The 26669-nt window shown below is 38.3% G+C and overlaps 4 protein-coding genes and 2 long non-coding RNA genes across 11 annotated transcripts in view; 5 read left to right on the top strand and 1 right to left on the bottom strand.

Annotated features, from left to right (window-relative positions):
- The first annotated feature begins 4146 nt into the window (after positions 1-4146).
- On the top strand, positions 4147-5224 carry LOC134214791 (uncharacterized). The gene is made up of 2 exons (XR_009979913.1): positions 4147-4547; positions 4609-5224. It is a non-coding gene; the product is annotated as an uncharacterized LOC134214791 (long non-coding RNA).
- A 3556-nt stretch (positions 5225-8780) lies between these two features.
- LOC134214789 (uncharacterized) lies at positions 8781-11410 on the top strand. 4 transcript variants are annotated; one of them, XM_062694098.1, is made up of 7 exons: positions 8781-8848; positions 9066-9101; positions 9608-9642; positions 9836-9956; positions 10047-10135; positions 10201-10272; positions 10493-11410. In XM_062694098.1, exons 4-7 carry the CDS (start codon positions 9858-9860, stop codon positions 11304-11306), a joined length of 1074 nt encoding a protein of 357 aa, XP_062550082.1. In that variant the 5' UTR covers positions 8781-8848; positions 9066-9101; positions 9608-9642; positions 9836-9857; the 3' UTR covers positions 11307-11410. The 4 variants fall into 4 exon arrangements, with proteins under 4 accessions (XP_062550082.1, XP_062550083.1, XP_062550085.1 ...); XM_062694099.1 differs by lacking the exons at positions 8781-8848; positions 9066-9101 and having other exon boundaries at positions 9471-9642; XM_062694101.1 differs by lacking the exons at positions 8781-8848; positions 9066-9101; positions 9608-9642 and adding an exon at positions 9675-9698.
- A 954-nt stretch (positions 11411-12364) lies between these two features.
- On the bottom strand, positions 12365-13491 carry LOC134214788 (general transcription factor IIF subunit 2). The gene has a single exon (XM_062694097.1). The coding sequence runs from the start codon at positions 13303-13305 to the stop codon at positions 12490-12492; it is 816 nt and encodes a 271-aa protein (XP_062550081.1). The 5' UTR covers positions 13306-13491; the 3' UTR covers positions 12365-12489.
- Positions 13492-18531: 5040 nt separating this feature from the next.
- On the top strand, positions 18532-20222 carry LOC134214787 (uncharacterized). Of its 2 annotated transcripts, XR_009979912.1 has the most exons (4): positions 18532-18930; positions 19683-19804; positions 19873-19950; positions 20028-20222. It is a non-coding gene; the product is annotated as an uncharacterized LOC134214787 (long non-coding RNA). The 2 variants fall into 2 exon arrangements; XR_009979911.1 differs by having other exon boundaries at positions 18533-19804.
- A 2468-nt stretch (positions 20223-22690) lies between these two features.
- Positions 22691-23760, top strand: LOC134214786 (protein Asterix). The gene is made up of 3 exons (XM_062694096.1): positions 22691-22848; positions 23045-23176; positions 23307-23760. Exons 2-3 carry the CDS (start codon positions 23056-23058, stop codon positions 23513-23515), a joined length of 330 nt encoding a protein of 109 aa, XP_062550080.1. The 5' UTR covers positions 22691-22848; positions 23045-23055; the 3' UTR covers positions 23516-23760.
- A 1959-nt stretch (positions 23761-25719) lies between these two features.
- Positions 25720-26669, top strand: part of LOC134210430 (WD repeat domain phosphoinositide-interacting protein 2) — a 30996-nt gene continuing 30046 nt past the window's right edge. The window contains exon 1 of one of the 2 annotated variants that reach the window (XR_009978825.1): positions 25720-26165. The gene's annotated coding sequence lies outside the window, so the exon portion shown is untranslated. The remainder of the gene's footprint in view (positions 26166-26669) is intronic. The other variant, XM_062686477.1, reaches the window with a different exon arrangement.

Genomic DNA, 26669 nt, shown 5'->3' with positions numbered 1-26669 from the left:
TGATGTCCTTTGCACCAGTTGTCGCACTACTGGTCCCTATTTGGCCAGTCCCATAAGAAAACAATGGGATTTGCCAAATAAGGAACCAAAATTAAGAATAGTGCCACAACTGGTGCATGCGTTCCTATTATGGATTAATCAATTTTGATGATTAAAACAAATTTTATTGTGGTTTTCACAGCTGTTCTAAGGAGCAGGAAGTAAAACCTTTCGCTTGATATATAAAGTTCACCCACACGCCTTTTACTTATTTTTAAAAAAAATAGTTGTTCTTATGTATGGCGACAATTGGTACACCCACCCTAACCATTTACAGGTCCTTGCAATCTCTTCTTGGTAACGTGATTCCGTTTGTTGCTGAAGATGTTCTTCTGGAAATTCGCGATTTTTGCGTTACGTAATTAATGGATTATTCCTTAAAGGGTGATATTCTGCAATATAAATTCCTTTAGGATAACTCCAATTGAAAGGTCATTATTGGTACTGATGGAGCATTTTGACTTGTTTTGCATCATCTTCAATGGCAATTGTACTAGAACAAAGCGTTTTATCACAACGTCGGTAGGGGGAAATATTTCTCTGCCCTTTTCTCGAATTTGTATCAGGTGACGAGCAAATTGTTTTCATGTCTTGATATGATGAAGAAAAAACCTTAGGCTTCTTGTCTATCGTCGTTAATTATAAATTGAGATCGAATGCTGCAACCAATGTTATACATCCAAACACATCGTTTCATGGTGGCAAGGCTGCCACGGAAATGTTTTTTTTCTTTATTAGGGAGGCTTTTAGCCCGAGGCTGGCTCGTCTCCGACCACGGAAAAGTTCTTGAAGCGAGAAGTTTGTGGACATGTTCTGAAGAAAATAATTGATTCATACAAATAAAATAAATATGTAGAACAACCCTATTTCAGTCCCTCCCATACAAGCTACGTTCATATTTATTCATATAAACCTATTTTGTATGAATATAATAGTAATATAATCATTTGAGTTCATGAAGTTGATATACAAGCCTATAGTCAAATTTCAATATACAAAACGACCACTTTTTCATCCCCCTCCTACAACCTAGATACGCCACATTGTTAAAATAATCATAGTGTATATTATCCTACTGAAAATAAAAATTTAGAATTAAAAAAATTTGAAGAAAAAAAAAATACTCCGGATAATCGAGTCTAAAATTCCGGATAATCGAACCCCGGATAATCGAGTCCCCGGATAATCGAGTCTCCGGATAATCGAGTCCGACCTGTATAGTGCAAATGGTTCATGAGACGTTCACTCAAAATAGCAATTAATGTGTTTCTTAAGAGATATTAAGTACGGAGTTTTAACTAGCATGAAGAATAATTTACACAGCAATCGTTCATGCCAGAAAATCAAAAATCATGGTTTTGGTTTATAAGCCGTAATCATATGTTACGCGAGATTTTGAGTCTTCCAAATTCATTTTACTGTCGGGACTTCGCCAGTCCAATTCTCGCCATACTTCCGTTATTGATTGATTGAGGGTCCCGTCCTTTCTGTCGTCAATGTTATTTATTTCACAATATGCAGCCAGAATCTGACGAGGAATATTGTACGGGATAGCAAACGTAGAACAAGCGGAATAAGGATGCGTAAACTTTGATCTGGACCCCTCTCGGTGTCGCTCAATAACATCGGATCATTCAGAGGATTTGTGATTTCTGTAAAAATTTCTCAATAATATTCTCTCACAATTAGAATTAAGATTAATGTACTTACCCAAATAAATGTGAAAGAAAAATGCCTTATCCAAATATTTAACGAAATGATAACAAGAAAAAAAAAATATGCGAAAACTTGAAAGAACAATGGTCCAATGCACCGAGTTCATCATTGACGTTTGAGCGGTGCGCTGTTTACTAAGAATGAATACTTTTTCATTCATCGAGTTCATGCAAGTGTTCATTTTTAGTAAACAGCGCCCGTCTCAAACGTCATTGTGTTCATTCGGTGCATTGGACCATAACAGACTAATTTTCGTTGCGCACCGCAGGGCTGGGACGTGAAAAGAATGGCGGCAAGAAAGACGTCAAAATATTCCGTGGTCGAAGTGGTACAGAGGCACAGTTGAATTTACCATGGGAGACAGTACTTCAAGAATGACAGTCCATATAGTAATGTGTAGAAATACTACAATAAGAGATCGGCGAAGACGCCATCTTGTTTCCAATCGAACCGTCAAAAGCGGTTCCAATTCGACTTGTTTACTTTTTGCATCCATAAGAAGCAAGCAAAAAGTTCAAGTGATGCCAGTATTATTTTCACGATTTCATGCATTTTCATACGTTGCCATTTCGACAGTTTTTCACTCCGCCGGTCTCTGGTTATAGGGTGCCTAGTAATGTGGACAATAATGTGGTGATTCATGAAGATATGTTGGTCGTGTTTACTATTATCGTGCATGGTAAACCTAAACAAGACTGTGTCCTATAGGACACGCAAAGAAAACAGAAACAAAGGGTTAGTTTTGACACAGTCGGAGAAGAAGAAAACGAAAATGTAAGATTTCTAAATTAAACTATGAACTATAAAAATGATCATCTAAAATATAATTTCAGCTAAGAAGCTGCTGTTACACTGAGAAAAATTCCATGGTAACGGTTACTATTTTGTAGACTACGCCATGTTTTTAAAACAACCACAAATTTTCAGTTAAATTAACCACGCACTCGGACAAATTCAACACTGATTCAGTTCATGCAACAACATTCCACCAGGACCACAGTTGATTTTTACTGCGCGCATGGTAAAATCAAACGGGTTTGTTCCCGCATAATTACAAACTGTACATGGATATTTTCCGGTACGGTCGACAACAGTATCATTTACTGTTGACAACTGTAAATGAACAATCTCATATAAAGTTTTAACAGTTTGTGGTACGGTTATTTGACAAATAACAATATGTTGAATGGGTTGTTAAGTTATGTCACTATAAAAAATCGTCTGTTTTCGCGTGCAAAATTTTCGCTCAACAGTATGATAAAATGTTGACATATAATGCAGAAAATAAAGAACATTTTAGAGACAGCATGTTATATGTTGACATTTAGTGATGATGTCGAGCAGTTATGGTTGAATCGATCGAAAAGTATTCGATAACCGCAACGTAAACTGTGAAGCTATATCTTATTGTGTCGCCAGCACTAAATTGTATTCCAACTTCCGACGTTTTACTTCCGAACTTACTTCCAACATCATGAACGTCAGAACAAAATTTGAATTTGCTACCAAAACATTGTCGGAAGAGCGTTCGGAAGTGTGGAAATCGACTTCCGAACCTCAATTTGGTGCCAGCGACGTTGTCAGCGACAAAAAAGCTCGATTTTGTGACAGATAACACCGTGCAGTGCTGCATATTTATTTTATTTTTCCGTGTGAATCTCGTCGGAAGTGGGCCTTGCTGCCAGTTCATCAGCGTCATATAAACAGTTTTGGTCTAAATGCACAATACATCGTAATAATGATTCTGACCATATAACATGTTGTTTTTTATTATGCGGGAATTGTCTGCTGAAAATCGTCGGTGCGTATTCTTAAATTAACCCTCGGAATGGTAGTTTCGACCTCGGTTTCGACTGCAACATTTTTTTGCGTGTAGGTATGTGCACTTTTTGATGATTTTGGGTGAACTGCACTAAGCGTGTAGAACATCGCACATAGCGATATCATGATGTTTCGACCAGGGAGAGAAGGTGGAGCACGGAATCCCTACCCCAACATGTGCGACATCTGGAATTGGTTCTAAACTGTAAAGGTAGCCTCACACCTCGGGAATTTGGTCCGCGGATTTTTTCCCCATGTATTTTTGCATATGCGATGTTTTCGGAATTTGGGCACGGAAAAAAAAATCCCGGCCCCCTTTAAAATACACGGGGACCAAATTCCGGCGGAAAATTTTCCCGAGGTGTAAGGCAGCCTTAAACAACAGTGTTAATTCTCTACCACCTTTTTGTTATGGCGAGGCAATTTTTATGCACACTTTTGTTTTCGATATTTTATCAAAATTAAACACTCAATCATGCACGCTTAGATTGATTTACCTATTTATGGGTAATCATTTCACCCATATTTAGGTAATGTTTAATTTACTTATATTATTGGTAAAGTTTACTAATAAAATTGGTGAATTTTACCTATATTGTTAATAAAGCGACTTTACCAATTTATGGGTAAATGAACTTACCCATATTTGGATGAAAAAAAAAACATTTTGTTTTGTTGCTGTCATAAAAGTGGTTGGTCGCTAAGACAAAAATAAATAAATATGAAGCTAAATTGTTTCTATCGTAAGCTGTTAATGGTAAGTTAATAAAAACAAAGTGTTGGTATCAGCTTCTGCATCATCCTACGCATGGATGTAGCTGATTATCATATATTTATAAGATATTTCTTATCTAATAATATTTCATCTCTTCCGCAGCCCGCAAGTACCGAACCAAAAATGCAAAAACCACGCCTAGTACTAGGGCTGAAGTCACCATAGTCTCGACCATAGCTCTATACTTAGCAAACAGGTAAATTTCATGTATGATCCACAGCGACATTCTCCCAATAACATATCCCTTCCGTGAACAGATTGAGCAACAACCGATGAGTCAGATGCCAATGCATGGAGGAATCATCTCGGGCATCATCGGTCAACCTCCGTAAGGACATGTAAAATCGTCCTTTTTCATATGCTAAATATCCGACGGCGTTGAACTCCTGCACTCCCTAGTGGTAGCTAATCAGATTGTACCATCTACCGCTGGAATCGCCCGTCGACAAGGAAATATGGATAATCGATCTGGCCTAAGTTGTCGCCCATATGCTGAATGTCCGGCAACATATCAGCGGCCTAGTCAGCGGCAGCATACCACGCAGCTCCCTTGGATACTAAGGGACAAGCCAGAGTAAACGCGACGTGCGATGCGACGCGACGCGACAGTGCAATTTGACAGCCTGTTGATAATGATTGTTATTCTTTTACGTGAGTCGCGTCGCGTCGCATCGCTCGTCGCGTTTACTCTGGCTTGCCCCTAACAGGAACTAATTAGATGCGGAGATGCGGCACCTGATGCTAGTAGCCCAACGACTGGTAGTGCATTTCAGATTTTTCTGCCAGTTACTTCTAAATTAGCCATAGTTAGAACGGATTGTATCAATAACTTTGATGAATATTACAATAAATTTTATCTGTAATTTGTTGAAATTTCTTCGTATTTTTGAAATCATACAATAAGATTTATTTTTAATGATCGCCTTTAACAAAAACAAACAAAAACAAATCACCCAAATGTGGGTGAAATTCACCTATTGATCATCTCTATATAGTACCTATATGTGGGTAAAGCCGGTGTACTCAAATATAGGTAAAAGGAAATTCACCCATATCTAGGTATGTGCACTTTTTGGCGATTATAGGTACTATTCACCCATATTTGGATGAACTGAACTAAGCGTGTGCAGCAATATAACGATGTGGTATGCTTGAGATACCTGCTTGATTATAGGGACTCGAAAAAGAATTTATTTGCAGTAACTAACCGAATATAAAAATGTTCGCATTAACGATTGCGCCCTAAAGGCTGCCTTACACCTCGGGAAAATTTTCCGCCGGAATTTGATCCCCGTGTATTTTAAAGGGGGCCGGGATTTTTATTTTCCGTGCCCAAATCCCGAAAACATCGCATATGCAAAAATGCATGGGGAAAAAATCCGTGGACCAAATTCCCGAGGTGTGAGGCTACCTTATACTCGGATAGTATAACTTCCATATATTGTCGGGCCGCCACCAAACCGAACCGCGCGATTGAGCACTCGCGCTGCGACGCGAGCCGCGACAATTTGAAATATTTCATTAGTAGTGCGCATCATGCACGCATGGATGTACTATCATGCGCACTAATCAGAAATGAGTTGTGACGTCTGATAACTGCAGATATTTCATTTTATTGAAAACAAATTTTCGATTTTCTACTATACACGGAATATAAAACAATAGTATAAAGCGATAATATCGAAAATAGTATTTGACGACTCAATTTCATTTTTGTTTTGAATTTTCAACTGTTTACCAAAATAAGATTTTTTCAAACATTTCATTCTTCAATGGGGTATACGAAAGTACATGGCCAGCCCAACAATTATACTAGCAACAAGATAAATAACGGTACCTAAATTAAATATGTCAACAAAAAATATGACGAGCAACCGAGTGAACCAACGCCACAAAACGAACGACTAATTTATATTTTGTTGGTCGAAATCCAATTATCCCGACAGCTCCATGTCATTTTTTGGATGGCGTAGGATGTTTCCTGTCTTTCCGTGGGTGACTATCAGCATAACCCCTTTATATTTGACTCTTACGGATCCACCGAAAACGTTTTGGAATGAACAACGTTCCGGAAGTGTCATCTTTTTCTAAAATCAAAGCACATTAGGCGATATTTTCGAAGAAACCCATTTTTTGAACTTACCTTCAACTTGCGTCTTCATAAACTTCGTATACCGGTTTTTAGATAATAATTCCATTTTATTTTATTACCGCGAATATTATTGTTGATTCGGTGGCAGTTAATAATGCCGAAACAGATCCGGATTCAGCCAATTTTGCTGAAAACTCGGCTGAAAACGATTAACCGAAACGATAAACCGAAAATGAGAAAATATTTGCAGCACATGGAGAAAAATATGACTTCAACAAATATTACAAGGCGATTAATGCATTAGTAAAATAGTGTTGCCCAATCCGATGGTAGATTAGATTATAATTTTGAATAAATTGCTTTTTAAACTATGCCTAGAATAAACTTCGCAAATATTAAAAAAAGATTTGTTTTTATACTATTATAGGTTTTTTGTATCTCTGAGTGTACGTCAAATCTAAAAAAGCTTAACATCATAAAACATCCAAATTCAGCTTTCTTCTTGGCTTTCTTTAATATGCAACTTTAATCGGTAATATTCATTAAATATGACTAATGAGTTTAATTGATTCTAAACTTATCTATATGATCAATTTTGGTATTACTTACATGGAGAACAACAATTTGTCTTTTATTTCACCGTGAAAAGCTTATTGTTGTGTATATTTTTAATTATCAAGCTACAATCATTGGTGTTGTTGACGATTGTTGACATCTCATGCAACTGACAGCGGTCTATCTGTACACTGTGCCCGGGACATGGTGGCTATTTTTAGGCTAATGGAGTTATTTAGGGATTTCTATAGCATGGAGGCTATCTTAATCAATAGATTTAAATCAACTCATTTGGTGGATTAATCGACTAACGTAGTCTTGGGCAAATCCCAAGTAACAATTGCCAGTTGAATAAACATCAGTATGGTCAGATTTATTCAGCCAGCGTTGATTAAAAATTATACTATCATACATGATAACATTTGTTCCAGCATTGTTCGCCCAAAAATGGAGTATTTATTCAACAACAACTAGAAACCTCTCTTCAACTTTAAATAAACAGTAGATAACAATATTTATTAATCAACTTTGTTCAAAAACCAGGTATAATGTTAATTCAACTTGTCAGCGACTTACTGATTAGGCTTTTTTTAATTATGCGTTTCTAAATACTTTTATTTCACAACATTGCTACACTTATTAAGGCATTGTTCAACATACTGGAGATACGATGAAAAATAAATTATGAACAGGATATCGGTATCGATCCAACGACCTTTGAATCCCCAGCCCTTTGTTTACCATCAGCTATGTTTGACACCTTGGATAGTACCAAGCTGAATAAGGAATATAAACCTCACGTTGTTGAATAATACTGGTTGAATAGCTGTAATGGAATTGTTGGTCATTACGCTTCAAAGTTGACAGCAACCGTACAAAAGCTTTACAAGAGTTCCATGATGTTATACAACTATGTAAACATAGTTGTATAACATCCTGTAAAGCTTTTATACGATTGCTGTCAACTTTGAAGCGTAATGATCAACAATTCCATTACAGCTATTCAACCAGTATTATTCAACAACGTGAGGTTTATATTATTGCTTATTGATTACGATTGGTTCAGTTTGTGTTTTCAAATCCTTTTATTTCATTACGCTGCAACGCTAATTCAGGCGTTGTTAAACATTGAGCTGAGATAAAAAAACAAATTGAAACAGTTTACCAGTATCGATGCCACGACCTTTGAATTCCTAGCCCTCTTGACTACTATCGGCTATATTTGTCACCTTGGATAGTACTAAGCTGAATTAGAAATATAAATCTCACGCTGTTGAATAATACTGGTTAAATAGCTGTAATGGGATTGTTGGTCATTATCCTTCAAAGTTAACAACAATCGTACAAAAGCTGAACAGGAATTCCATGATGTTATAGCTAGTGTAAAATGTCACACCGGAAAGCAAACTATTATAGTTCTGGTATGATAGTTTGCTATTGTATATTTGTTGATAAAGTTTGTTTTATAAGAAACCTACATGCAGTTTACGTTTATTAATCCATTACACATGAACTGCACATTTCTTCCATCCGAACAAATAAAGATCATGGGTATTTTTTCACCCATTCGTCAGTTTTAAAAATTACCCCCTTTTTGACAGCCCCATGGACCTCCAAAAAATGTATACTTTTTTACCCATTAATGGGTTTTAGCCAGTAACCGTGTAACACCGGTTCTAAGCTTCGATGCAGAGTACACGAGCTTTGTTCGCCAGTGACAGGCGTATGAGGCCCTTGGTTTCGACCAAATTTCAGCGATAACGAAATCACATCACTCAATGACAATAAAAATATTTAAAAAAAATGAAAAAAAAAATTATATAAAAAAAATTAAACCTACTTTCAATGTATTATAAATTCAGTAGAAAACCGAATTATAGCCGCTAACGAAATTGGATTTTTCTCACAATCCATACGTAAAACCTAACTTCGGAAGTGGTGCGCTGTATAGCACATCACCAAATGAAAACAGCGCAACACTTCCGAAGTTAGGTTTAACGTATGGATTGTGAGAAAAATCCAACTTTGTTAGCGGCTATAATTCGTTTTTGCACCGAATTGATAATACAAAAGAGTTCCTGCATTTTTGTTTGCCGCTTAAAGGTAGCCTCACACCTCGGGAATTTGGTTCGCGGATTTTTTCCCCATGCATTTTTGCATATGCGATGTTTTCGGAATTTGGACACGGAAAATCAAAATCCCGGCCCCATTTAAAATACACAGGGCTCAAAACCCGCTGGAAAATTTTCCCGAGGTGTGAGGCAGCCTTAAGGCTGCCTCACACCTCGGGAAAATTTTCCAGCGGATTTTGAGCCCCTGTATTTTAAATGGGGCCGGATTTTGATTTTCCGTGTCCAAATTCCGAAAAACATCGCATATGCAAAAATGCATGGGGAAAAAATCCACGAACCAAATTCCCGAGGTGTGAGGCTACCTAAGGCTGCCTTACACCTCGGGAAAATTTTCCGCCGGAATTTGGTCCCCGTGTATTTTAAAGGGGGCCGGGATTTTTATTTTCCGTGCCAAAATTCCGAAAACATCGCATATGCAAAAATACATGGGGAAAAAATCCGCGGACCAAATTCCAGAAGTGTAAGGTGGGCTTAAAGCTTAACTTCAAAACTACAAAAAAATCAACTTCTAGGTAAGTAAAACTTTATTATGGATGATATCTCGTCTAGGAAACAACATTGAAAACAGGTATACTGCTGACATTGGCAAAACTGTTTAATTATATTCAGGATTAGACAATTAGACCATCTTAAATAGGTGGAAAATTTATATGCTTATTGCCGGGGTCTCAAGTTAGTAGCAATTGAATATTAAAATTATTGTAGGTGGCCAACTTAAAAAAAACCAATGGATTCAAAAACAAAAGAAATGGGTGAGAAGTCCCATGATAGGTCTCAGTCTGACGAGGACGACACATATACCAGAGAAATCAAAAACATAAAGGGGGTAAGAAAAGTTCTGTGTTTATTGTTTTAGTAAATTTCGTTTCCAATCAGTATAATGTTAGATGTATCTTTCTATTGCCCTTCCCAACAGCGTCCCCCGTTGAGAAAGTATGTAGAGAAGTACAAGGAAAGTTCCCCTGTCGTAGAGAATCCTAGTGATGACAACCCGCCAGTAGTCAGGTATGCTTCGAGTATATACTAATCTATTTTATTAGTTAAATAAAAGGATTTTTGATATTTTTCAGATCAAATGAACAAAGACAATCCCGATCAAAATCGGCTGATCCAGAAAAATTACAACACACTTCTAGTGAAGGGTATGTAATGCCGTATACTAGGATGTTGCTCTGGGGGACGTAACAGAGAATACTTATCATCGAATTTTCCTTGGATTGTTCAAAGCAGAATTGTTCTATTTTGCCTTATGAACGTCACATGCTATTGAAAGGGCGTTCAGTATTAACACTCTTGTATTGCGCATCGCGACATATAATGAGATATAATCCCACTTATGTATCTTTTATATAATCCTACTAGGCAAAATACGAGCGATAACCCAATTGAATCGGTTGATGTAAGTCAAATAACTGATGATGATAATGACGACGAAACCATTCCAATAAAGGCAACTAAACCGGAAACTCCGGATCGTCAAAAACTCTTCAGTATCAGAAATTGGGCCATTCTTACTGCCGTTTTTGTCGCCGTCATAGCTGCCATATGGGTATATGTATGGCCATACAAACCGGTCCCAAAAAAAATCCATCATAGTTGCGAGCACTTCTCCGAGCTTGAAAAAAAGTATCCCACATTTGATGACATGCTATGGAGCACCCTAATAGTCGGCGTGAATCGCACCATCAATCGAAATCCCAATGAACCGGCCACCTTCATCTTCCTGTACAATTCGTCGGCTGTGGCCGATTTGTTTTTGGGCGATATCACACGCATCACCATTGACTGTTTCGGCACCGGAGGTGCCATTTGGCGGACAAGCAACGATTTCAAGGCGGACGAGATCGCTCAAAACTATGACCGTGTGTTGAGTCGTTACCGTGAAATCTTAGAATCGCAAGGTATTTTGGTGGTCCGGGATCTGGACCGTGTGCCGCCGACAGCGGCAAAAATTTTCTTCCCCATTTGCGATTCGTACACACCGTTGGTTCCCAGAGCAGTCATATTTTTCACGATCGACATCTCTCGACAACCGGAACGGGTGGTGCGCTCAAACCGTAGTTGCACATCGATCGCCGAGGGAATTTTGAAAGACTTATGGCGTGATGATTTACATCCGAACATGCTGGATCCGCTCGTGGTTCGACTGACGGAGAACGTTTTCAGAATCGACTGATAAGTACATGAGTCTCTAAGCATGGGCAAAGCGCTCAAACAGAATGCAAATTTGTGATATGTATTTTCTATATTTTAGAAGTTATTGGCAATCGACAAACCGGATTCATTTTTCATCATTTATTTTTATCCGAATACACAAACTTGACTCTATAAAATTAGTTGAAGGTTCTTTTTTGTTCCATATTCAAGTTAGGAAGTTTCAACAATATGCACGTTTAGGCCGTCTAAGTCTCGATTGGTTACATACAGCTAATAAGGGGCTTTATTGCGAGCATCAGTTCAGGAGCTGACCATACCCTACGTGGACGGTTAGGGGGTGGAGGTGTATGGCAAATGTCCACGGTTCGTATTTTTTTTTGTCTTGTGAATTTATATGAGCAGTTGTCCACGCTGGGGGGGGGGGGGGGTGGTATATTGATGGTATATTGAACTTACCAAAACTTGTCCACGTGGGATATGGACAGACCCTCAGGAAGTGATAAAAATTGAGAAGGTTTATTCCAGGTGAAACGCAGGGTTATTACCGGTGCCTCACTTCGTGAGATGAGCGTCACTTTACTTTGAATGTTTTCCGTGTTGCCTCACAGTTCGTTTTATCCACTTCTGTGTCTTTATTTAAGAGGCTTCCAGACCTTGGCTGGCTCACCTCTGTACATAATTCACTATAATATAGGGAATCAGTAATAAGACAACAAATGTGAAGCCGTTAAGTGGAGTACAGGTGAAAGTGAATGTGGAACGTGATAAGAACCTACAACCACAGAGAACAGACTTGGAGGCTCGAACAAAATTTCTTGCAAAACATGTGTAAAGAAACACACCGAACCTCAACGCTGTTGACGTCGACATTGCAACTCATAATCTCATTTTGACTGATTAGGCACGGGATAACGGCGACATTCCAAAGTTATTTCAAAATGAACAGTAAAAAGTTATCACAACATATGGCGAGTGCAGCTTCAACGTCTGTTCTCTGTGCTACAACATCATGGAAACCCGTTCGGAAAGCAAAAATTTCAGCCAAGAAAATATATCCAAGAATAAAACAAGGCTCGCTTTTGTTTTCGTCAAAATTAAATTTATTCCAAATGCATCTAACATTGTTTAGCTCTTACATACAACAAAAAGTATATTACGATCAGTTCTCTCCCGTGGTCCCTGCACGTTCTACCCCTTCACCGTCAGTCGCTGTCACTATCGGAATTATCTTTGTTCTCCTCCTTTTTGTCGTCGTCCTTATAATGTCGATACTCCTTCTTCAGCTCCCACATGTTCTTGTGAGGATTCTTCATATTATAGTCACAGACTTCCTTCAGAATCTCCTTCAGGTAGCTGATCGGCTGCCTCGTGATCTTGACCAGGTCCTTAATATTATAGTACTGGTGCTTTTCGAACGCATTAAACAGCATATCCAGCACGGCATTCTTATCGTCTCGGGACTTCTTACCCTCAGCCTTCTTCCGCTCTTTGTCTTCGATGTTGTGCTTGTGGTCCGACACCGGTTTAAAGTTGTGCACGATCTTCTCCAACGATTTGACCTGCCGGGCGGGTTGCGATGCTTTCCGGATCGATTCAAGCTTCATCTTCATGTAGGCATTGTCTCCCAGAGGACGGCACTCCAACCGCTGCACGATGCGTCCCTCCATGAAGAGCTTCTCGCCTTCGGGTGTGGGTTCTTCCTTGGCTACCGCCGCGGGTACACTGTGCGAAAACACCCCCAGCGTTTGTTTGGTCACTACCGACACGTCCAGCTTGTGTTCCCGCGGAATGGCCTCGCTGGGATCGATGTTGATCACTGCCTCCGAGAGGGTCAGCGAGACCTGCGCCTTCTGGCCAACTTGCTTGGAAATCTTCAGCTTACCGACCTCGATGTTTCCTGGAGCTTTCTCCCACTTGTTGGCGATGTACTTCGGAACTTTTACCAGCCATACGCCACGGCCCGCATTGGAGAGATCTAGTTCCTTGTCCGGACGGGCGGGTTCCGCTTCCTTGGACATTTTAGATTCTGCTTTTGATGCCGTTTTCGTTCGATGTTTAATGTACTGCAATAACAATAATCACTATATACTAAGCCTAAGATAGGCGATATGCTCAGCTTATATCGGAATTCAAGTTCAAAATGCTTCTGAAGCGTACGCGAAGCAGTAGCCGACTGTAAACAAATGAAGCCTTTGCGGGTGTGGCGGGGGATGAGCGGCTGCACACGAAAACATCGCATAGGATGTTTTTTTTGACAGTTCAATGAGTTCAGAAGTTACGTTCGAAACTTGGAATGATCGAAAGTGGCCCCATAAAACATTTGACAGATGGAAAATTTCCTGATACACCGACGAAGTCGGGTGCCGAGGAAAACAACTGTTTTTATCTCCGACGAAATCGGGTGCCAATCAAGGTGGCAACGAAACCAACTGTTTTATTCACCGACATAATCGGGTGTAGTGAAAGTCAACCATAATGAATGCCAACTAAATCTGGTGCTGATCAAATCATTTGTATGGACAATCTATTTAGTCGGGTGGCTCTTAGACATTATTTATATCGACCTGGGAGCTGCGGATAGAACCGAAACGAGTGTCAAAAAATCTCCAATGTAAACTGTCAAAAAGTATCCATCGCATCAAGAGAGGTTTCGAACAATTTGAGCGGAGTCGAGAGAGAACACGTATAAATCAACTCATACTAATTACACAGACAAACAGACGTAACACTAGAGAAATTATCATCGACCATGGCTTCAACGATTATTTTGAAATTGAATGATTGCGAGTTTGACATTTCACTCCAGCGCCTTCTAGTGACAATGTCGTACGAAACATTGTTTCGTATAACATGCTCGCTAGATGGTGTCAGAGGAGTTGGACGATGGATTTGTGAGCAAAATGTTTAAGCTGTTACGTCTGTTTGTCTGTGCTAATTATATCCCATTTTGAACATATTTTAATTTTTTGGTGTTATTTTAAATAAATCGACAGATTCAACATAAGTGAACAGTATGAAATAATTTAACATTCAGCACGTTAATTTATACAATGCAGTAAATAGACGAAATCTTTGTAATTGGTTTTATAAGGATAAACCTGGATAAACATAATGATAATTCAATGTGAAAAAATCGTAACGTGCACATTGAACACCGAGAGAAAATTTGCTGGTTTCAAGCAAAATATCTTGAAAATTGTATTCGATCGAGTCCGCAGCTCCCAGATATCGACGTATCAATCGATAGATCAAGTAGTGTTTATATAGTCGATTTAATCGGGATAATAGTTGATAAATTACATTTGTTTAGTGTACTGTTTACATATGAAGAAGTTGTGATGATTTCACAAAATATAATTATAATAATTCGGGACTGATTTGGGCGTAACTTATTTCGTAAACAAACATTGTTTCATGGATTCAGAAGAATGCAAGCGTTTTTATTCCAAACCACCCAAGTAACCATGAAGCTATATATGCTTGTAAAAAACACAGCCCTAAAAGTTGACTTAAAGTGGAAAAGGGCAATTATAAGACCGAAATAATGGTTCATTACTTTGGCATGTTGAAATAAAGCACCAGTAATGCATCGCTGCATTCGTACTGCTGATTTAGAGTATCGTTGTCTGACAGTTAATAAATAAATGCAACAACACATCGTAAAAACAGATCTAATGCAATTAGCATTTAGCATGCCGATTTGTGATTGATATACGTGCAATATTGTAATGCTTGGTGTTACTTGGGCAATTCCCTTAACTGGTAGAGGAACACCTCATCTGTCGGATCCATACCGTGGTTTTCTCATGAAATGCTTGCTTTAGCAGGAATTCACCTTCCAATGTTTGTTTACAAAATAAGTTACGAATTAGTTGAATAGAAAATATGTATCACGTAAGTTACGCTCTTATCGCGCTACCAAATTTGGTCACCTGTCAGTCGCGCTACTGTTATAGCAGCGCGTTTAGCAGCGACCGGTAAAGTGTCAAGTAATGATACTGTCACAGACAAACAGACATAACACTTGTGAAATGCTTATCGTTCACTGATTTACTGGTTAATTTAAATTATCATTAGTTGGCCAATCGATCACTCGTGGCGCACGCATCGGATTTGCTCGAGTTTGACATTTGCACACTATCGCCATCTGGTTCGTGGTTTGCCCAATTTAGTAAAAACAACAGATGTCGTTAGGGTGTTTACGACGATGAATTTCATGACTGAATGTTCAATGTGTTATGTCTGTTTGTCTGTGATACTGTGCTGCCAAACGGCTTAAACTCACCACTAAACCAGGTGTAGGCGGGGGTAAACACTTCCCATTTCAACATCGTTCACGTGTTCTACGGATGATTTGAAATACATATGTGCTACGCGATTGTGCTAAAAGAGGCGCTAGCGTTCAACATGGTTCAATCGCTTTGACATTTGATTAGTGTACATGCTGTTGAATGTTTTCTGCATTAATGACGATGAGGATGATGATGATTGATATAGATGTATGCGTTAGGAGCAAACAGAATGTCGGACAGTAACCCGGTGAAAATGGTTCTCGACAACGATCCAGCGGGCCCAAGAAGGCGAGGTGCGCAGCGGGCAAGGTAGAAGGATCAGGTGGAAGATGACTTGCGGACCCTCCGTAGACTGTGTGGTTGGCCACGTTTAGCCATGGACCGAGCCGAATGGAGAAGACACCTATAAACTGCACAGGCCACTTCAGTCTTAGTCTGAATAAATAATAAGGCTGTGAACCATTCCACCGATTCGTTTAACTTTTAGTTAAAATTTGACACTTCGATGGTTATTTTCCCATCGTGGTTGAAATTTTACTCCGAAGCCGACCCATTTGAGTTTTGACAGATTGATAGTTATTCGGAACGAAATGGATTTGGCGCCAATTTTCTCGGGAACAAAGTTTAACTATCGAACTGTCAAATCTAACTATGCTCCGGAGCAGGGTTATTTTTAACCACGACGAAATAACCATCGAACTGTCAAATTTTAACTAAAAGTTAAACGAATCGGTGGAATGGTTCACAGTCTAAATAAAACTTTATTCATAATATTGCCGATTTCACCAATTTGAAGAGTTATGTGTAGATTGTGATTTGCCCGCTTCTTTTTCTCACACTCACTCTCATTTCGGGTTGATCGATTTTTGTTACTGAAATTTACCCAATTATAACCCATTACTCGTTAGTCACATATAATCGATTCCCGCCATGATTTGACGTCTATTTCAAGACAAAATTTTCAAAACGACTTATCTGCTTTTGTAAACAAAGATTCAAACGACGATTTGACGAATCTGATAGCTCTCCCACACAAACCAACATCACAGAGAAACAGACGTCTCACTTAGAACAAAATGCAATCAAAATCATCGTCACAAAACATTTTCGCCCAATGCTAAAACCACGGTGTGTGGCCAAGCGGAAACCAGATGGCGGTAGTGCGCAAACGTCAAACACAAGCAAAATCGATGGTAGCGCCATCGGTGGCCGATTGACCACCTACAAAGAATTAAATCAACCGTTAAAAAAGTGAACGATGGAACATGTGTTGAGTGAGACGTCTGTTTCTCTGTGCCAACATCATCAATACCCAAGTAACCACCAAGCATTAATTATTACATGTAATCAATCACAGATCAGCTTATTTAATGCTTATTGCATTAGATCAGATTTAACGATGTAAAGATGCATTTATTTATCAACAAGCAACGATACAGTAATTCAGCATTACGAATGCAGCGATGCATTACTTATGTTTTATTTCAACATGTCAAAGTAATGAAGCATTATTTCGGTCGTAATGGGGCCTTTTTCCACTTTAAGTCAACTTTAATGGCTGTATTATTTGCAAGCATATATAGCTCCATGGTTACTTGGGTAGGTAAGTGAAGGATGCCGCTACCTGTTGATGGTGTTGGTTTGCGTCGAAGTGCTATCAGATTCGTCAAATCGTCGTTTGAATCTTTGTTTACAAAAGCAGATAAGTCGTTTTGAAAATTTTGTCTTGATTTGTTTTCAGATTGAGCACTCACACACAAATATTATACACGGAAAATCAAACTTTTTTGAGTGTATTGAGTGTGAGAAAAAGATGACTGTGAGAAAAAAAATCTCGCAATACTCTTATAAAGTGCAAAAAGCGCAATAAGAGTGAAATCAGGAGTGATTCAGTTTCATTCCAAATTTTCGACCACTATTCTGGTTTGAATCTGGAGCCAAATAGAACAAACTCGCTGGTTGCCCCAGCAGTGTTCTATTCATGTTTTTAAAATTTTCAATTAAATGAAATCATCATGTTGGCGCCAAGAAAGGCGCCGTAATGGCAAAGTGGATTGATCCGTAGATAAAATGACGCATTCATGCTCCAAAACAATAGGAAAATATTTGAATCTCGTGATTCAATCGTGGTTCAAATCTGCAGAAAATAGAACGGAGCGTTATACCAGTTTTATTTTTTTGACATTTTACTGGTATAAAGGCTACCTTACACCTCGGGAAAGCATAGCTAACATACCCTAACTAGTATCTAACGTCGAACTGATTGTTTGCTGGGCATACATTACCTAATTTTAGGTAAAATGAAAACCTAATTTTAGATAATCTTATCTAAGCGTGTGGGGAGAAACCGAATAAGGCACCCCTAATAAAAATTCCAAAACAATTACAATAGAAATTATTGTAACATTACGCTGAAACTAATAGTAATTACGGTAAACTCTATTGTGGCTCACAATAGAATAACATTGAAGAATATTGTTTTCCACCATAACGGCTATTGTAAATGGCAGTTTTACAATAGAAAATAGGGGTTGTTATGTATCTTTACAATAAAAAACCCAGATTAATCCACCTAGCGTTGGTGGTGCCTTTCTCGCATTTAGTTAAGACACCAACCTTATATGGGACTTATATGGTTCGATGTACCATTTTCTTCATAACTCTTAAACGCAATGACCGATCGTTATCAAATTTAATAGTGATCAACAAGGCTTTGTCCTTTGTCGAATAAAACTTGTTGCGAGAAAATCGGTTAAGGATTACTATACGAAAAGTTGTCTAATGTTTTCTTTAGCTTTTGTGCACACACATACACACACACATACATACACACGGACAGACAGACATGTGCTCAGTTCATCGAGCTGAGTCGTTTGGTATTGATATGATTCAGTGTAGGTTTATTTGACATTACCAGTCTATTATATATGTACTTTGATCCTGTCAATAAAATGTCATTCTGTATAAGTAAGTCGAAGAGTATACACGTTGCTTTTATTTCTCGAGCTCCGAAAATTACAACAGTTGGCGACGAGTCGGGTGAAGCAAGGAGCACTAGCGCTACGAGCCGATCTTGCCGAAGCTTCTGGCGAACGGTGGCGTAGGATTGTGGATTCGATCTCCTATCCATGCGAGGAGAGTGTATTAGTGGGAGTTACAACTCGGGCTGTTTTGCTGCAACGACCGCAGTGCAAATATTTTCTTCTACGTGCTGCTGAAGTTAGAGAAGGTTATGTTGCTTGCTGATTGACGAAAGTGAACTTGCTACTGGTGTTTGAAGTTTTTCTGCTGCTGTGTGTGTGTTACGAAGTTTCTAAGATGGCGAATTCCGATGACGATGATACTGTCGCGGTAGGTGTACCACCGACCTTCGTATTTGAGCCATATGAGAAGCAAAAATCGAAGTGGTCTCGATGGGTGAAGCAAACATTCCGCATGGTAGTTAAGGGCGCCAACAAAGGACTTAAAAACCACTATGGTGCAAATGGTTCATGAGACGTTCACTCAAAATAGCAATAAATGTGTTTCTTAAGAGATATAAAGTTCGGAGTTTAAACTAGCATGAAGAATAATTTACAAAGCAATCGTTCATGCCAGAAAATCAAAAATCATGGTTTTGGTTTATAAGCCGTCATCATATGTTACGCGAGATATTGCAGTTTGCTTTGCCTTCCCGCATAATTAAAAACGATCTGCAGGACTGTAGATACAATTAACTCGAATCAAGCTATATTGTTACAGTTTGGATTACCGTCGACTTGCAGTCCGACTTTTAATTAATCTTGAAATAGCACTATACAACATGTTTGATCTACGCTACCATATGAGATGAACATACGGCTTATTGTTTGCTTATAATGTTTTGCATTCCACGTCTGATTGATTTATGAGAAACAATTATAAAAACTAATATCGACTAATAAGAGTAATAGTAACGACATGGAATACGGTTATGAGATATACATGTATCATCTCAACAGCTCATAGTGTTTCATCATGATATCACACACACGCATCAATCAAATTATCCCATGCTAAATATATGATAAGTGTTGTGGTTGAGGAATGAGTGTGCGTATTTATCATTTGCATTTTTTCTCAAGCATCCAGCCATGTTTGATTCGCAGTGACAAACACTGGTTTCGTTAGACCAGATTGTTTTACTTGATTTGTTTGTGCTCAGTTTTTATTTAATGAAGTTTCCATGCATGCGTAAAACTTGAAGGTAAGTGATTGAATATCATAATAAATATAAATCAATACCATTAATACAAATATATGCTCTATTCACAGATTAACCATCTATGGAAATAAGAGATGCATGCTCGGTGTGCCGTCTTTGCAATAATGTTGGCCATGGCTGATTTAATAGTAAGTTATATGTTTTAATACACGCTCTGCAATGATTATAATATGATGTATTTTTTCACGCTTCATTATTCTTACAGGCGACATTAATTCTTCTGGAAATTTGTTTGGCTTGCGGCGGTCCCGGCGGTCCGGCAGGCTATATAGCTGCACACTAAAAAAATTCTACCAAGTACTTATGCTAACAAATGTTAATTACTTTTTCAATATCCATTAGTTTTTAAATATAAAAGTAATATTTATGTTCTTTAAATAAAATATGAAACGAAATTAAACGCCAAATTTCTTTTTATTTGATTAAATTTATCCAAATAATACTCTTATTAATAAACAGTAAGATATACGGTACAACAGATTTAAATCGCATATGGTTCAACTGTTTTCATATTATACCCCATATTCCGCCTCGTATAATTTTATCTGAAACCGTGGATTGTAATCAGACCATATCACAAGGTGTTCGCCGAAAAAAATGTACTGGAAAATTTCCATTTCTATATGTTAATTATACTTAACCGCCTATTACCCGAATAGTTGAAAAGCCAAAAACAATATATCATACTGTTAACATGGTCTATGATGAGGTTAGTTTATCGTTTGTATCTGACGTAACCCAAATAGTAAGAATAATGTTGTTTAACGTTATTAACAGTTTGGGGAATGGTCTACACACTTAAAAGCATAATTTCATTTCGGTAAATTAAAATAACGAACTTGGTCGGCAAAGTTTATTTTAACTGAAATCTCGTTGAATCTTGACGAGAATCGGTACTTCACATTGATTGCAATACTTCGGTAATACAATTTGCATACGCGATCGGTAAACTTGAAATCAGACGGATTTAGGACGGACGGGTAAGGTCATCTGTCAAAAATTGAGCTTCGTGTTTCTACATCACACGTGTCTGAAGAAAAGGGCAAAGTAATTGAATTTGAAATATTTAATGTAAGTACACATATATAGTCACATAAATATATGAAAACTGCAATTACAAGCAATTAATGTATTGCCTAAAGCCAATAAATAACTATTATGTATTCTATTTTAGTGAATTTATAAATCTCCCGATAATATACGGAAAGCGTGACGTGGTGGCGTGTTCTGCTGAAGCATGTTCGCACCTGATTGAGGCAGTTGCTGGTTGTGCGAGAGGTGATATGTGTTTGAATCTCAAGCACCAGTTGTTTATTTACTCAATCTCAGGTTATCTAACTTCTAAAGTGAGACGGCATTTGCATGTAGTAAACAGCTACAATGCGAATCATTTCCAAAGATAAATTTTGATGTAAAAATGATAAGAAACACCAAATTTCCTTTCCTCAACTCGATCGATAATATTCATGAATCATGCTTCATTTTTAGTGAAAATCGAGAGAAATATGTGAGTGATATGATATTTATCCCCTGTCATAAGACGAGTTTATACCATCCCATTGAATTCCACCACTTAATTGTATCTTGACAGATACGTATTTCGACCTCAAAGGTAAGGCCGTCTTCAGTGTCTCGTACTTGACTCGACTTAAGTCGACTTAAGTCGAGTCAAGTACGAGACACTGAAGACGGCCTTACCTTTGAGGTCGAAATACGTATCTGTCAAGATACAATTAAGTGGTGGAATTCAATGGGATGGTATAAACTCGTCTTATGACAGGTGAAAACATTCCACTAAAAAGCTCTAAATAATTTTCTTATGATATTTATGTCAAAATAAACCAAATTATACTTATACGCTCGATATATATGTGTTTGCATTTAAACTGATTTAATTCGAAGAACAATGAGAATAAACAAACAAATCATTTACTGAATTTCGGTATAACGATCTACTGAGTTGTTCGGTAAAAAAGTACCGAACAGATCGGTAAAGTATTTCCGAACAGATCGGTAAATTTTGACAGCTGGAGGTTTCATTCAATTTACGACCATTCGGTAATTTGAACTTTCACCGAGATTTTTACTGAGATCTCAGCTGTTGGATTCTCGGTAATTTATTTTGCCGGCCTCGGCGAAATAAATTAAGTGTGTATTAATGGTTCATGATTATGCGGGTTGAAACATGGATTATCATGCACTTCGATAATCACACTTTTTTATTGCGTGTACACAGTTGCCGAATTCTTTTTCGCGAATCCTATTAAATAATATTATTTTCTGAAGGAAATAATTACACTAATAAAAATCCACACATTTTTATTGGCAAAAATCTAAAGAAATTTCCAAATAAATTTTATGTGTGCGTTAATAACCACCCGCTATAGGAAAATCCACATAAAGGTTATTAGTTAATAACGGTTATGTGTGTTTCCACATATATGCTATGCGAATTCACATAGCCGTTATGTGGGAAATGCTATAGTCAAAATTTATGTGTCCCACACATAATGGATATGATTGGATTTTTGTCAGTGTATGAAAACTGCACAACTGGCAACCTTGGCCATAATTAAGAATTTCTCTTTCTATAGAAGAAGTTGCAAAATGCGAAAATGTCAGAAGAAAATGTTCAAAACAAAAGCACGTGGTTCTCACACCGTTTGCTTTCGTCTGACATTTATCGATGTCAAAATCCATTGTAATCGACATCGTAACACTTTTGGTCACAGTTTGGAACCGTCACACTTTCAAACTGTGTTATTCGATTTAGTGTGAACAGCGCAATATTAGGTACTTTTTTCTAACCGTGTGTATCACCTGATTGATCGTCGGTCATTTATGTCGAAAATATTTAAAGTCGCCATTAATCCGACAGTTATGCGATGTTTTTGAAATCGTAAACAACCGATCCCATCTTTTTGACAGAACAACTCACATGATTTCTGTCAGTGCGCACTAATTCTGATTCGAATTCAATTCTATTTCTCATTTATAATAATTAGCTAAATTTGGTGTAAATCAAGGTACGTATTACTTAAATAATAAAATAGAAATGTGTTGTGTTATACCTAATTTAAATTAAAAACTACATTCTCCTACAAGCAGTGGTTGACAAGATTGACTTTATTCTTGCATATATAAATAATAAAAACCCCTATGGTTAATGACCATGTAGTTGACTCCTATCAGTACTTTAACTCATTAGCAAATATTTTCTAGGCAGCTCCAACATGACCGTCACAGTGGATCCACGCCGACCAGACAAAATCAATCGCTATAAACCGGTGGATAGTGCCAGCCAAGGAGCCGGAGTTGGCGACGATCTTATGCCAGACTACATGAATATACTCGGTATGGTTGCTTCTTCATTAAAGATATATGCAGATATAAGCTAAACCCATCCCATTTGTGGCGTATTCTATTGCGATCAATTTAAGTAGGATTAATCGATTCCACGCATTTGTTCTTATCCTTCGATTAGGTATGATATTTTCCATGTGCGGTCTGATGATGAAGCTCAAGTGGTGCGCCTGGTTGGCCCTGTACTGTTCCTGCATTAGCTTCGCCAATTCTCGGGTCAGTGACGACGCCAAACAGGTCCTGTCGTCGTTCATGCTGAGCGTCAGTGCGGTTGTCATGTCCTACCTGCAGAACCCTACGCCGATGACACCGCCCTGGCAGTCGGTGTGATGATGCCGATATTTATTGGAACACAACTCTGTTTATTCTACGTCTCGTATGAGGTGAGGCGTTTCGAATGAAATGAGATTTATGGTCGATATAATATCCCATTTGAATTACATGGTCGCGCGACATTTCCCGAATCACCCGAAACGTGGAATAAGCACAAAAATATCCTCACAAGTCGCAAGCACATACATAATTTAATTGAAGGTTTTAAATAAAGAAGCACAGTTCAAACTAAAGTTAACAAATTAATTGATTCCTAAGTAAAAAAAACCAGGATTCAAATTTTTTTAGAAGGTTTATTATTTTTCATTTTGTTTTCTGGCACAGAAAGTGTTATACATACGAAAAAAGATCTCTTTTAAACCGGAAGCCCGAAGATTAATTCGCAGACAAATATATCATATTTCTAAACATATCCATCACTTAGCTGTGTAAGGAATAACAGAAGATCCATTCATTACCATAAAAAAAAATCTTTATCACAGCGATATCATAATAATGAATCATACCTATTGCTCGGAATGTTTCATTATGAATAAGCATATCGTTTTCTTTTATTATTATTAGGGCTGACAATAGTCATTCTCGTTGTTTGAAGAAACCGAAAAAAATGTGATCTTCGTCATAACATTGCAGGACGCAACACCAATTCGGTTTCTTCGCGCCGCTTGCCTACCACGAAGATAGTCGCGCAGCCAAAAGTTATGACAATTTCCGTCCTCACTTCTTCACATAATTGATTGCACGTCATTATAGATGGACTAATTAAAAACATAATTGCATCTCAAATAAACAAATAGTAGGAACTTTGGTAACATGAATGTATTTATAACATCTTCATACGTTACTTCCAATTCATTACATATTACAAAGGAAAGGATTAATATAGTCGCGCCGCCACCAAACCGGACCGTGCGATTGAACACTTAACACCTAGCATGAGACAACGGACAGGACACATAACACCCAGTGGACCAGTGTGGAATTTTTCGATCACAAAAAGTTTCCTCCTTACCGGGGCGGGAATCGAACTCACACTCCCTAGCACATGCGTCTAGACGATTGACGTCGCTGACCGCACGGCCACGAAGCCCACAATGACGGACTGGTTTCGTAATGGTTTCGTGGGATCAAACCCCACCGACGGGAGTGGTTTCCCTTCAATACCCGAGCCGATACCTTTTCCGAACTAAGAGTAAAATCAGCAGTGATTCAAATCGTTCGAGGCTGTCAGTTTGAATATGAATCTGAAACATTGAATTTCCCAGCAGCTGTTCTAGATTCAGTTTTTATACCAGTCAACTGTCAAAAAAATAAAACTGGTATAACGCTCCGTTTTATTTTCTGCAGATTTGAACCACAATTGAATCACGAGATTCAAATATTTTTCAATTGTTTTGGTGTATGGATGCGTCATTTTATCTACGGATCAATCCACTTTGCAATTCCGGCGCCTTTCTTGGCAGTAACATAATGATTTCAATTAATTGAAAATTTGAAAAACATGAATAGAACACTGCTGGGGAAACCAGCGAGTTTGTTCTATTTTGCTCCAGATGCAAACTAGAATAGTGGTCGAAAATTTAGAATCAAACTGAATCACTCCTGATTTCACCCTAAATCTATCACATGTTGTATTGTCGGGCCGCCACCAAACCGGACCGCGCGATTGAGCACTCGCGCTGCGACGCGGGTCGCGACAATTTGAAATATTTCATTAGTAGTGCGCATCATGCACGCATGGATGTACTATCATGCGCACTAATCAGAAATGAGTTGCGACGTCTGATAACTGCAGATATTTCATTTTACTGAAAACAAATTTTCGATTTTCTACTATACACGGAATACATATGCGTAAATCGAGTTTCAGACCGGTAAGCTTAACACCAGGAAAATAGGCAATTAACTTTGAATGAATTGTTTTTCTTTTTTTTTTGTGATTGTACCTCCATTCATATACTTCCTTGGAAAAAAAAATCAGAATGGAGTATTCAGGATTTAAAAATCCTTCTTTTCTTCGGCAACAGCTTCTGCTATTCACCCCACCTATTCATTCTCCTTAAAATGTTCGAACTTTATCACACGCGCGGTCTTGTTCCTAATCCGACACATCGACATATATTCCGACAGAGTCCGACCACTGTCAAAAGGAGAAAAACAAAGCGAAGAGGAAGAAAAACATTCATGATCGCGCGACGAAGAAGACAAACACAAACATCGCATCGCAAAAAATAAAGGCAGCTCAGCTCATCCGTCGTTGTTTTTCCGTATCGTCGCAAAAAAGTGTTCTTGTCTGAAAGTTTTGGCCGAAATAGCCATCAAATCAGTGCGAAATAGTGCAAATCTGGCCATTTCAAGTGCGATAAAGTGACTTATGCAAGATATCGTGCCGTACGCCCCGTGAACCCAGTGAAATCTATCGAAACAAAGCAAAAATATTCTGCCCCATCGTTTGCCTTCCATCGGGAGAAACCATTTTGAGCCTACACAGAAAAGAACGTTCATTTCATCAGCTGTTTGCAGCCCCCGTCGGATGATTTTTCTCTCGTACTGATTGTGCAAAGTAGTGGCAAATTCGTCACCGATAAACGGACGGAGCGCAGGAACCAGGGGGAGCAGAAGGAGCACGCTGCTGCAAATCGCAAGTGTAGGTACAAGGGGCACAGAATATCACTCATTCATGTCGTCGCACCCCAAAAGATCAGCGAACTGCTGCTAGAAGGCTGCTGGCAATTTTTTTATGCGCAATCAAAACGAAAACATTCAAAACAATCACTGTGTCAGGGCTGGCGATGGATCGCTGTCTAGTGATTATATTTTGGAAGTTGGGTCCCCTTGAAGTATGAAAACTTTAATTAAGATAAAACTGTTAACGTCATAATGTATATGACGTATTATTTATAGAATATTCAAAACATATTTTTTTGTTTGCTTTTTTTAATGTTTTCCCAACTAATATATGATCTAGACTTGTGAGTTGTGACTGTGAAACTATGAGAGGGACGTCGTTCACTGAGATATAATTCATAATATTTACTACACGATTGTCATAACCAGCCCTGCTTTCTTGACGATGTAGTGCGGTCTACGTGCATGCAACAGCATCTGCAGATTGCTTTTGAAGTCAACCTACAGAACAAAAGAAGAGAAC

The sequence above is a fragment of the Armigeres subalbatus genome, chromosome 2 (genome assembly GCF_024139115.2).
Source record: "Armigeres subalbatus isolate Guangzhou_Male chromosome 2, GZ_Asu_2, whole genome shotgun sequence".
NCBI classification, from domain to species: Eukaryota; Metazoa; Arthropoda; class Insecta; order Diptera; family Culicidae; genus Armigeres; species Armigeres subalbatus.
This window is presented reverse-complemented; position numbering and strand designations above follow the sequence as displayed.